Consider the following 13,421-nt stretch of genomic DNA (forward strand, 5'->3'; position numbering starts at 1 on the left):
AAGTGATCTTCTTTCAGCTGTGAAACAGAGGGTCTCTTTCAGCATCTGAATACTTATAATGGGCATTTTGGGGTTCTTGACCTCCATTTTGGCATTTTCACAAATGTTTTTTAACCTCTGTTGAAATCTATTTAGAAATTTGAATAACTACTACTATTAATGTTTTTTAAAATTTTATTTTGGTCCTTGATTCACATAGTGATCTTGAGAAGGCTTTATCCAGCTTCAGCTGGCACCAGATCAGAATAAGTATTGGATGACAGAAATGAGTATTTCAGTATCTTGAAATGGTTTTCTTCTAGCAACTAGTATTCTTGTGAATATTAAATGTTGAATTTATATCCAACAATAAATCTGGAGCCCTATTTGGTATTAGTTATATGGAACTTTCTCAAGCAGGTGCTTCTCTTAAGCAAATTGTTATAGTAACAATTTCGTGAATTTATATTTTACTAATGCAAATCAGAATAAATTTTCTAAGCAGCAAATACTTGGTGGACTAAGTGCTGGGATGCTATGCCATTTTATGTGTGATCTCTACTTCCTTGACGTCTTTACAATTTTCTTCTCTATATGGATGATTGACAATGAGAAAATATAAGCTATTTCTATTGATTCAGAAAAATTTAAAAAGTGAGTTCAACAAAGGGATTCCATTTATGGATATTATGGAAAACTAGGTCAGTTCAATTGAATGTTATTTTAAGTAAAAGCTGTTATTAGAATACTATACAGTACTAATTACTCTCCCTCTGATCTCTAGATAGTTTGAAAAGTCCTTAGAATAGATACATATATTGTTGAATTGAAATTGGCCAACAAACATAATGATTTTGAAACTTTTCTAGAAAATGTGGAAGACAGTACTGATGAAGATGTTCCTTTGAATAGTCCAGGCGCTGAAGGAAGGTGAGATCAATGGAAACTGTAGTCATTAAATTTTCAATATAACCTTTCTCAGTATTTTCTTGAACAGATTCTATAGAAAATAAAGGTAAGCAAAGGGGATAAGCTGTTGTTGTAGATAGTTAACATATATATTTCCATGAACTTTTTCTTTAACTGTAAGAAAATAGCTTAGTTTGAGTTCTTGAACATCTACTTTTGTATACACACTGTCACACATACACGCACACGCATGTATGTATATTGACAAATATGAAGTCTGGATACATCTCAATCACTCAGATAATCTGGATAAAAACAAATTACAAACCCATAGGCTCTTAAGGCCAATTCTCTCCTCGTTAGTCCTTTGGGGAAAATGTAGATAAATACAACATCTGGAATCATAGCACATATTCAGTCTTTACTTTGGGGGAGCCTTTCACGTGTTCAACCTCTGTATATCCTGTCTAAACAGGTGATGGGAAGAAAACTATGTTAGAGTAAGAACATGTTTATGGGATAATAATGATAGGATGAACATATATGTCAGGTCTGAAATCCGGCCTTCCAGAAGATTTTAAAAGTGGGCTTTTCCACAAGGCATTGAGATAGAACGAGGCTGGAGCCTGGTGATTATTATGGTTTATGGAGAGTGTTGTTTTAGGGCAATGTGAATTGTTTTTGGATGCTATTTTTTACTGTTCTTTCTATGTTGTTATTGCTATTATTGTGAACCATACCAAGATGGCACATAAGATAAATGGTCATATAAGTCTTAACTTTCATACACACACACACACACACACACACACACACACACACACTCACACACTCACTCACTCACAGTGGAGGAGGGGTACCTTGTATCCATGAGGTCTTACCACTAAATGTATGGTTTTGTTTGCAGTTCTTTATCTTCAGATCTTATGAAACTTTGTAGTGAAGTCAAGCCTAAAAGTAAGGTAAGTTATGAGTAAAACACGATCAAGGTAAAGAAATCATATTGAATTAAGCTTGCACTGTGGAGACGTCCTTGTTGGGTTTTGGCAACAACAGAGAAATGGTTTGATGCTCTATGTTTCCCAATCTAGGCTATGCTTAGGGATCTCCTGATTTTCTCACATCCAGGATCAACTTTGCTTAGCTTTCGAAAAAGTCCATCAAGATCAGTTAGCTGCTGGCATGTGCAGCGGTCAATAGTATGGTATCATCATTGTCCATACAGGGTGTCTCCAGTTCATTTCCAGCCTTTGAAACTGCCCAAATTCAGAATGTTAGAAGGGAAAGTGATCATCTCTTTTAGACACCAGATTTTTCTAGTTTTTTCTTACAAGTTTTCTTACAAGTTTTCCTAGTTCTTTCATGATCTGATTGACTGACTAAAACCTGGAAGAAAATAAGAGAACTTTCTCGTTCAAAGTGGTCTTTGTGCTTCCTGCTTTGACAAGGGGAATCAGAAGAATGTAAGAGTAAGCTTATCTTTGCAGTGTTCTAGCCCATTTACTACTCGCGATCAACAAACCATTAATGAAACTAGTCACCTTCAGACAATAGCTGCCTTTTTCAGCGTAGATGATGAACAATTTAAACTTTAGTATCAAGTAAATAGTACTGGTCTACCTTCCTTTCAGACTATCCTTCAAGTTCGGAAAAGGAATAGATTGTTACTGTATTGTTCTTCCTTTTCCAATCTGTTTCAGGCACGCCGTAGGACAACAACCCAGATGGAATTGCTTTATGCTGATAGCAGTGATTTAACATCAGACGTCAGTGCAGGAGAGTCAGTTGTGTCTAGTCCTCTTGCCTCGGTTGCAGAAGCTCAAGAAAGTGGAATGGATTCTGACATGAAAGAACTGCCTGCCAGGGACAAAGAGGCCCTTCTGTTGCAGTCACCCTTGCCTTCTAAGGCTGCCAGCATGTAAGATATGTACAGTCCACTGACTTCCTCTTGACTCCTTAATACATGTTTGGCCACATTTCATTCGGCTTCAGGATACCCGGAGATCAACTTTCTGTTCAAAGGAACTCCAGTGTCTCCAGTGAAACTGTCATACAATTTTAACATTAAATAGTTCTGCATAGATAACTTTAGGCAGTTTCTTGGCCTGTAATCCTAAAACCCAGTCTAAACGTTGAACAAGAATAGAAATGAATAGTTTTATTTATTGTATTTAGATGTATAAAGTTCAGCAGTGGTTAACGATATTGGTAAAGGATACCTGTTTTGTTCGCATGAAGAGTACCCTCTCTATAAAGGAGTTCCTCTTGAAATATCTTTAAAGGAGCCACCCTAACTTGAAGCCCTGATTAATAAGTTGGAACTACTCAACTCCTAAGGGATGTGGTGGCTCAGTGGGTTAGGACGCTGAGCTTGTTGATCAGAAGGTCAGCAGTTTGGCGGGTCGAATCCCGAGTGCCGCGTAACAGAGTGACCGCCTGTTACTCGTCCCAGCTTCTGCCAACCTAGCAGTTCAAAAGCATGTAAAAATGCAAGTAGAAAAATAGGGACCACTCCGGTGGGAAGGTAACAGTGTTCCGTGCGCCTTTGGCGTCTAGTCATGCCGGCCACATGACCACGGAGACATCCTCAGACAAGCACTGGCTCTTCGGCTTTGAAACGGAGATGAGCACCGGCCCCTAGAGTTGGAAACGACTAGCACGCATGGGCAGGGGAACCTTTACCTTACTCAACTCCTATAAATCACAGCCAGTGTTATGAGGCCCAGGTTGACTAAGAATTCCAAATCCATCTACAGCAGGGGTTCCTAAACTTTTTGCCATCTTTTTTTTTTATTGAAAAGTTTTAAAATACATTTTATCTTTAACAATCCCCCCCTCCCCCTCCCCAACCTATCCCTCCCTACCCCTCCCCCCCTTTCCCCCCTCCCCCCCCCCCCGACTTCCCAGAGCTAAGTACAGGGTATAAAAAAAAAACAATCATAAACATCCATATGCTACCAACAATAAATTCTTAAATCTATCACTCTCTAGCTCATATAAAATAACTACAAGCAATATTAATATTACATATAAAAAAAAGAAAAAAGAAAAAAAAAGAAAGGAAGACTTATTCAAATGCTAAGTGAAACTTTTTAGTCCCATATTTCTTCTGAATATATTCAATCCATTTTTCCCACTCCATAATATAACGTTCTTGCGAATGATCTTTCAAATAAGCCGAAATCTTTGCCATCTTATCCCCCTTTAGTGTAATCTTAATATACACACCTCCCCTAAAAATCCAGACACTAAAATGAACACAAATGAACAATGAAAACAATACAATAAAACTTGGGGGAAAGTTGGATTTATTATAACAAGGTACAATTAAAAGTTTCTTCATATCTCCCCCTGGGCTCTGTACCTCTTCAAATTTTGGAAATCCTGATCCAGATGATAACAAAGAATTAATCACAAAAGGCCCAGAAGGTTATTCTTTTAATGTGTGTTATTTTCGTCACCACCACCACCACCCCTTACTATCAGCTCTTCTTCCCATAACATCCTTGATACTATACCTTTAAGAATAATGTATGCGTTTCCATTCAAGTGCATTCACCCTTGTAAATTGTTTATACATACTTACCTACTTACATACAGTTAGTTGAGTTATGCTGCCTGTCCATTCTGAGTGGATTATAATAGTATATGAAAAAATCTGCAATTACAGTATTTTTAAAAAATCTGGTGATGTTTTGTAAACTAACTTCAGCAAAACTCTACTGATAATCGCGGTCATCAAATTATGATTGTCTACCCAAGTATTCTTTTTTTTTTGTTATGACAGGTCCAAACAGTTATCATCTCCAACAGAAAAAAGAATACCAGAAACTTCACCTGTATCAAAGAGAAAAAGCTACGATAAATCTGTAGATAAGCCAAAGCCAAAAGAACAAAAACAGTAAGATGCTTTACTTCAAATGTGAATTGTATTGATTGTGTTGTACAAAATTGAAAGTGATTTTGCTTTCTTGAAGAAGCTGCCTTTGTAACTCTACTTCTGCATCTCACTTAATGGTACACTGAAAAGCAGTGTGTAAACTTCATTAATATTGACTATTTATTATTGAGGGTTCTCAATCTTGAAACAACATTTTCCATTGTAGAGCTCTCATATTTACTTTTTTTTCCCTTTCCATAGCCTTTAATTTGTTTTAAGGTATTAAACTGCCCTCTCGTGGTGGTATGTTTTATAATCTTTATGTTCTACCAGAGGAGCTTGCAGTAAACATTTTTTTATTTTATTTTTTTAATCCCATTTATATCCCGCTCTTCTCCGAAGACTCAGGGCGGCTTACAATTTAAGCACAAACCAATGTGCTTAGCAATAGCCTTCATTCTATGTATATGCCTGCTTATTAGGGCTTTCGCCCCCCCCCCCCACCAAGCGGCATTATTACAAAGTCAGCTTATTGCCCCCAACAATCTGGGTCCTCATTTTACCTACCTCGGAGGGATGGAAGGCTGAGTCAACCTTGAGCCTGGTGGGACGCGAACCTGCAATTATTGCAGGCAGCTGGTGTTACTTAAGGAGGCATTAGCCCACTGCTCCACCAAGGCTCTAAATGAAGCAAGCAAAACATCAATGACCTAGTCCCTAGCGTACTTTCTTAATTTTAACCTCTTTATTTCATTTGCTTTTTGTTTGTTTTTTTTATTTACAATTGGTTTTTAATGTTTAATTTTTTTCTTGTAGCTCAGATTCTGGAACCTCAGAGGCTAGTCTGTCACCTCCTCCTTCCCCACCAAGCCGTCCCCGTAATGAACTGAATGTTTTTAGCCGTCTCACTGTTTCTCAGGGAAGCCCATCAGTTCAGAAGGATAAGTAAGTCACAAAGACCCAACTCCCCACAGCAGCCATGGTACCCAAAGCGCATGTGAGCTTGCTACAGAGCTTCAGAATGCTTTGGCTATGGCCATCTCATGCTAGAGTTAAAAAATATAGTCCATTTGTTGCTTCCACACTCTTAAAATATGACATTCCTACTTACGTAAACATTTCCTGCTGAAATATCCATAAATTTATACTTATGCCTGTGTAAAATCATTTTTCTTGTGCCCTCCGAATAGTCAGGTTTTCATTTAAATGTTTTTCAAGCATGGGAACACCCTGTGAGTTTCTGTGCTGTTGAATGATGCGGTGTCAGCATTCATATAATTATTGCATTGCAATGTAAGTGGATTAATAGGCAATCTGCACTCTCATTGGCCTGAAACCACACTTTGAGGGCAAAGGGAGAACTGGAAATATCAACTAGAGGAAATTTCAGTACTTCCTTTGTGTAGTATTTATTTTTTCAGCGGTAGCAGTTCGAATTCATCCAGAGTCTTTATTGCAAATGTGTTGCACTGTCAGAGTTAATATATTATGCTTAACTTTTATGTTTTTGGCAGTAGTGTTGTAGGCCTTTTCCCCCCTTTATTTCTTGTCTTCCTATACTTTTGTTTTTAATATCTTCCTCCCCCCCAAATCTGTGATTGCTATACATGTTTCTAACAGTTCTTACAATCCACTGAGATCTTTTAGCCTATGCTTTGAGCTATTTTATACTAGCGAAAAGAATTAGCAATTCTCAGTAGCGTTAATTATTGAAATTGGACATAAAGATATATAATAATTATTGGTCTGCTTTGAGCTTTCATAATTCAAACTTCAACTGATGACTGTATTGAGGAATGCAGTATCTTCAATTGTTAAAAGTATACTGATGTAGTATTCTTTAACACTGGGCTATTTTTAAAGGCTTACAAGCATATGACTCCGCCTTGATTTATAAGAAGAAAACACAAAGGGTTAATCTCTTACCAGCAAATTAACAGTTTTGACTGTGATTGCAAAACTGATCCCTCCTCCCCCCCCCCGCCCGATGCATATATAAGTGAACAAAAAGGCAGAAAGCTACATGCTAACCAAATTCAGTCATTTTATCAAAGCTCTCTCTCCCACAGCTTTTTAAAAGAATTATTAAAGAAGCTGGAAATGTCTCGTAGAAAGTCAGTTGGACAGAAGCTCCATTTTTCCCTAGTGAAAAGGGTTTTCTGCATATTCTTCCAGCATTACCAAACCTGGTTAGGCCTGTTTGGGTATAGTTTACACACTGTTTTTTTCTACCTTTTAGTAACAATGCTGTCTCTCCCCCCCACCTTCTTTCTTTACTTTGATGATATCTATAATTTTTCTTCATAATCTTACTACTGTTTATTGTAGGTCTGATGAAAGTGATTCTTCTCTGTCGGAGGTACACAGGTACTATGGATTCCTCCTGTCCATCTTCTGGACTCTTAGTGTTATGCTTAATATTTTTACTTGCAGTTCCTAAATTAACTAACTAAACATTTTTGCATGATGTTTTTTTTTAAAAAAAAATCCCATGCTCCTCAAAATGTTCGTATGTCTCTTGGATCATTTTATTTTCTGAAGCATTCTTCTGCTTGATTTTTTTTTTAAAAAAAAGGATCTCCAGCATGTGTACTAATTTCTCTTTGGAAATCATGTCCGGGTGGTGTGCCTGTTTTTACTTACATCTTTTTCTCTCTTAATCTTTTAATAAACTCATGGCAAACATTCTCAATTTGCTTTGTTGAAAGTGACAAGCTATAATGAGCTACGTAGGAAAGACATGTTTTCATTTTACATTCACGACAGTTCTTGAATCTTAAAAGATGCTAAAAGCAGCCGATCTGTAAGGGAAATCTGTGTCATCAGAGTAAAGGAAATAGAAATTATCACTAACCAAACAGAGCATTTGTCCTTCTTAAACCTTAAGCATAGGACAAAAATAAACCCTGCCACCAGTTCTCAATACATACAATCAGGGCTTTTGTCATAGAACGCTCAGAATGGAGTTCCGGCACCTTTTTGGGATGGAACCTTGTAGGGTAGGCAAGGCGGGTTGTATGACATGTGTGAGTTCTGGCACCTTTTTCTTTTACAAAAAAAGTACTGCATACAATAGACTAGGATATAACTAAAAGTTGAAGAAATTGTGAGTCAACATGTTGCAAATTAGAAATTTTTATAAGAATTTTCTTCAACTGCCTAAATTTAAGTTGTGCTTTCATTTATATATGAACAGAAATGAAGTAACAAGTGATATTTTTCAGATAACAGAACATTTCGAATACCTAGAATTCTTCTGATTTTAATCGTTTCTTCATTGTTACTGAGAGTGTCTATCTCTTGGCACATAAACCTCTATTTTTGCTATGTATCTATAGCCCATATGGACAGATTCCTGGCACATTTAATTCCTTTTTTTTTTGAATGGAATGAATATCAGTTTAACTTGCTTTTATTTTCTTGGAAATTTCTTATACAACATAACAATATTTTTTCTTGAATAGTTTCTTTCATCCTTGCTTATATGATATTCCTGCAAGTTTTTATTTACACACAAAGCTCCTATATTTGAAAAGTACAAAGAGTCTAAATCATTATTTAAACATCCAAATTTGTTAGAAATAGAATAACTTGAAGGCTCTATCAGTTTATTAACACTAAGTTTTTCCTATGGTATTTATTGTCTTTTTCTTGGTACAACAATTATGGTTATAAGCAGGTATAAAACTATACATGCTTCAATTATATTCCACTCTTCTAATCTATAACTCATACAGTAGAAAGATTTTTGATATTTCCTAAGTCTTCGTTTAATCTACATACTCTTTCTTTTATTATATATATTATACATTAGCATCTTAATATATAAGCTCTTTCAGATCTGTTATAGATCTATTCAGTTTGATTCTACAGAGTATAGGAATATTGACTTCTGTACTTCTTCGCTTTATAATTTAGTTTTCAGGTTTCACATCTTGAAAAAGTACTATTCAATTGGCTCTGCTTTAGTATAATCTCAAGGATAGTGATTTGCTGATGGATATGAGATTCGAAATATGTACCTGATACATCATTAAACTTACTCATTTTCCCTAATCCAATGTTAAATGTTGTCTGCTTGTTTACAGAAGTTTATAAATCTCTCATCCCCTTGAGGCAAATTTGATTACCTGGAAAAGTCCATGGTGTTTTCTTAGTGTCTTTGAAGAAATGGTTTGCCATTGCTTTCTGAAATGCTTTTTCAACTTTCCACGCTAAATTAGAGTCTTGGGATTTCTTCAAAAATTTTAATCCAAGTACTAACCAAACCTAATGCTGCTTAATTTGTTACGGGGTCATGCAAGTGTAGATGTGCTTCACATTTGCTGAAAAAGGTTCTTTGATCCAGGAAAATAGAGTAATTTCCTTCAAAACTTCCCTGCTGCCCCTCAACTGCTATTTTCTGGATTTTTGGATCAGAGTTCAGTGCTTATAAGGCTATAGAAAGTTGAAGAATCTTTCAAGTCATCTCTCTTTCTGAGAGAGGCTTGCTTCAAGAACCTTCTGTCTGTTAGGCACAACACAATGGAGGAAATTGAAATCTGTCATATATTGTTTGGGAAAGATCATTCAGGGACTTTGCAGATTATTTGGTTTAATATCCTTACCCAATAGTAGTGTATGTGTGTACAATCGTGAATGAAACTGGCAAAGTATATATGTATGAACATGGGTCTACTCACACATAATATAGGCTATGATTAGGTAAAGGGCACCATGAGGAAATACATTTGCGATCTCCCCTTCATTTTTTTAACTAATTAAAAAATGCTAGTAAATATATTTTTTGGAATAATTTGATTTTCCTTAGCATAGAATGTGGATTTGGATAAGTAAATAGACTGGACATAGGAAACATACTGCCCTGTTTTGGTATAATCCAGGGGTAGGCAACCTTGGCTCTTTTATGACTCGTGGACTTCAACTCCTAGAAGTTGAAGTCCACGAGTCATAAAAGAGCCAAGGTTGCCTACCCCTGGTATAATCCAAACTGTGATTTGGCCATAAAGTTTTTTTTAATCTCTTTCTCTCTCTCAGCAGTTAGCTAAGTAATTAGACCTGCCCATTGTGCTGGAAGATAGTATCTGTAAATATGTGTTGCAGCTCAGAACTCTTTGGTCTAAGGTGGCTAACCTTTTCCACTGCTGTTCTTTTGGCCAATAAATACAGGTTGGGGAAAATTCACTTGATCAGAGAGCAAGTGTATGTCCTGTTTGTTACATAGCCACAGCAGAGTATAAATTCATAGATGTTCTATTAACAGATTCTTAAATCTTATATCTTCATGGAAAGATTTTCACTAATGCAGCGCTAGGTGGCTGGAATAGTAAAATCTGATTAAAATGACTACAATGACTAATATATGCTTCTTTTTCCCATTTAGAGGCATAATCAACCCTTTTTCTTCAAAATGTGCCCGACCGTCCCCAGTTCAATGTATCTATATTGCTGAAGGTCATACAAAGGCTGTGCTTTGTGTTGATTCTACTGATGATCTTCTCTTCACTGGATCAAAAGGTTTGATGGGTTTCCATTGTGTTTATGTAAGCTTTCTGAAGTTTGCTTTCACTATTGATGGTGTTACCAATGAATAATGAAATGTCCTAAGAATAACATGTTACATTTTAAGTCTGTGTGAACCCATTTATTTCATTTTAATTGAAGAATTGAAAGTCAGATCAAGGAAGCATATTGGTTTGCAATTCAAGATTCAAGGGCAAACTGATTCAGTTTGGAGCAATGTCAAATTTGTATGAAAAAAATAGCTGCAGGGTATAATGGGAAAGCATCAAAATATCAGCCTGATTTTTTTTTTGGGCAGGACACGATAACAATAGCAGGGATAATGAAACTTTTAGAGAACTGTATCTATAAACTGTGTACCTTCAAGAGAGTCACAACAATAATGTCAACAGGGATGAGGAATTAACAACACTTGAAAGATCCAAATTGGTTGCAAAAAGATTAGTTCAAATGATTAATACAAAAAGTGTCCTAAAGTAAAGGTAAAGGTTCCCCCGCACATGCGTGCTAGTCGTTTCTGACTCTAGGGGCCGGTGTTCATCTCCGTTTCAAAGCCGAAGAGCCAGCGCTTGTCTGAGGACGTCTCCGTGGTCATGTGGCCGGCATGACTAGACGCCAAAAGCGCACGGAACGCTGTTAGCTTCCCACCGTAGTGGTCCCTATTTTTCTACTTGCATTTTTACGTGCTTTCGAACTGCTAGGTTGGCAGAAGCTGGGACGAGTAACAGGCGCTCACTCTGTTACGCGGCACTCGGGATTCGACCCGCCAAACTGCTGACCTTCTGATCGACAAGCTCAGTGTCCTAACCCACTGAGCCACCACGTCCCTAAAGTGTCCTACTCTAATTGAATTTTTTTACAGAGCTTGTGTAAAAAGCTATTTCCATTTTTTTTCCTAAGGTGCCAGGACTAGCATAGCACTTAATTATGGCCATTATCTTGCCATGATAGGTGAGTTTTGCTGCCACTGATCATCAGCTTTTTTAGAATGTCAAGATACAGATAGTCCCAACTTAACAACAGTTCATTTAGTGACTGTTCAAAGTTGCAACATCACTGAAAAAGTGACTTATGACCATTTTTCACACTTATGACTGTTGCAGCATCCCCATGGTTGTGTGATCAAAATTCAGACACTTGGCAACTGACTCATATTTATGACAGTTGCAGTGTCCTGGGATCATGTGATCGCCTTTCATGACCTTATGACAAGGAAAGTCAATGGGGAAGCCAGATTGACTTAACAACCATGTTATACTAACTTTTTTTTTTATTGAAAAGTTTTCCAGTACATTTTTGAATACAAAACCCCTCCCATCCCCCTCCCCTCTCCCCAAACCTCCCCAACTCTCCCCTCCCCCCCTCTCCGACTTCCCAGAGCTAAATACAGGGTATAAAAATACAAACAAACATAATCTAAAATATGCAAACAACAATAAAATATTAAATTCTATCGCACTTTAACTCTTAATAAAATAACTAGAAGCTAGTTATACATCATATATATCCACTACTTATTCAAATGCTAAGTGAAACTTTTTAGTCCCATATTTATTCTGGATATAATCAATCCATCTTCTCCACTCCACAATATATCTCTGTTGCGATTGGTCTTTCAAATACGCTGAGATCTTTGCCATTTCCGCCAAGTTGGAAACTTTTAAAGTCCATTCTTCTATAGTCGGCAGTCATGTTATACTAACTTAACTGCAGTGATTCACTTAACAAATGGGGCAAGAAAAGTCATAAAATGGGGCAAAACTCACTTAACAAATGTCTCACTTAGCAACATAAACTTTGGGCTCAGTTGTGGTCATAAGTCAAGGACTACCTGTAGTTAATAACAGCTCTTTTGCAAATTTGGCTGGCTGTTCTTAGAGAAGGCCAAGGAAGAAACCTTGGAGAAACCTGACTGTTTTGAAGGAATTACCATTGAGTTACTCTTGTAGAGTAGTAGGGCTTTGCTGCATAGCAGGAACATTGCAACAGTATGTTGATGAGCTTGTCTTATCTTGGGAAGTACCCTTTCATCAGTAGCGGAACATAGTTATATCTTTGGGTAATTGACAGAATTAGCAGCCAACAGAAACAAGCTGGTACAGTGAGAAACATGGCCAGAGAGAGAAAGATAACCTACAGAGAAAAAAGCTGGCACTGAATAAATGCAGTTTGTAGCCTCGTTAATCACTATTCTTAAACACAGTAAATGTTGAGCCATTGCCTGGACATATTAGTGTAGCATTTGTTTGCTCAGTGTTGGGAGACTTCAGTTGGCTACTGTGGTGCAGAAATTAAAATTATGACCCAAGAGTAAATATTGGAGTCTCTTAAGTTCATATTCAAAATGCAGAGGACAGAGCTGAATTCCCAGACTTGTTGGATAAAGGAGCACAAAAGCATAACATACTATTAACATAAGAGAAATCAAGGATTGTGGTTGGTTGTATTAAAGACTTTGAAATAGTAATCGCATCCCAAATCAATGTTAGTCTTGACTCTTCAAAATAACTCAAGAGCAGAATTTGATGAGATGATTACCGGTAAATTAATTGGCTGGCATCTTATGTGTTAGAAAGCCCATAATTCCAATTATATCTTCTTCTGCCTGTTCCATTCTGCATATTCTCTGGCTTACACATGTATGCTGTTAAAAAATCCTTGCATGTTGTTTTTTTCCATACATCAGATTTTTGTCACAGACATGCCACAGTGGTGGTTACGCGTTTTGCACCCTTTGCCTTAGGTTGACTTGCCTGACCTAGAAATCTCCTGCATGTGGAAATAAAGCTGCCACAACATATATTACCAATAACAACTCCAGAACTATGGTTACAACAATGTCATTATGTAGTAAGTGTTGCATAACTAGAACAGAGCCATCAAATTAGCAAACCACTTTGAAAAACTGCAAAGTACTTCATAGTTAGTTGGTTGAATTTGTTGCTCTGAATCATGGATTGTTATGATGGAGCAAATTAGTAGAAGCTTCTATTCAATGAAGCTTTGTATCACTGTTACATTTATCATATGGGAAGCAGCTCTACCACAAAATCAGTGTCTGTCTTTCTTCATTTCTTTGCTATTTAACTTGGTACTTCATTCCTAATTTCCTTGCTGTCCAGATCCGCAC

General features: G+C 36.9%; 1 protein-coding gene across 5 annotated transcripts in view; it reads left to right on the forward strand.

Moving 5' to 3' along the window:
• KIF21A (kinesin family member 21A) overlaps nt 1–13,421 on the forward strand; it is a 100,171-nt gene that overhangs the window by 73,716 nt on the left and 13,034 nt on the right. For 2 of the 5 annotated variants that reach the window (XM_081330916.1, XM_081330917.1), the window contains 7 exons: nt 849–909; nt 1,796–1,850; nt 2,589–2,806; nt 4,676–4,789; nt 5,585–5,713; nt 7,097–7,135; nt 10,152–10,285. In XM_081330916.1, coding sequence (XP_081187042.1) covers nt 849–909; nt 1,796–1,850; nt 2,589–2,806; nt 4,676–4,789; nt 5,585–5,713; nt 7,097–7,135; nt 10,152–10,285 — 750 coding nt within the window. The remainder of the gene's footprint in view (nt 1–848; nt 910–1,795; nt 1,851–2,588; nt 2,807–4,675; nt 4,790–5,584; nt 5,714–7,096; nt 7,136–10,151; nt 10,286–13,421) is intronic. The other 3 variants (XM_081330918.1, XM_081330919.1, XM_081330920.1) reach the window with 2 other exon arrangements.

This window comes from Vipera berus (genome assembly GCF_964194415.1).
Source record: "Vipera berus genome assembly, chromosome: 6".
In the NCBI taxonomy this organism is placed as follows: Eukaryota; Metazoa; Chordata; class Lepidosauria; order Squamata; family Viperidae; genus Vipera; species Vipera berus.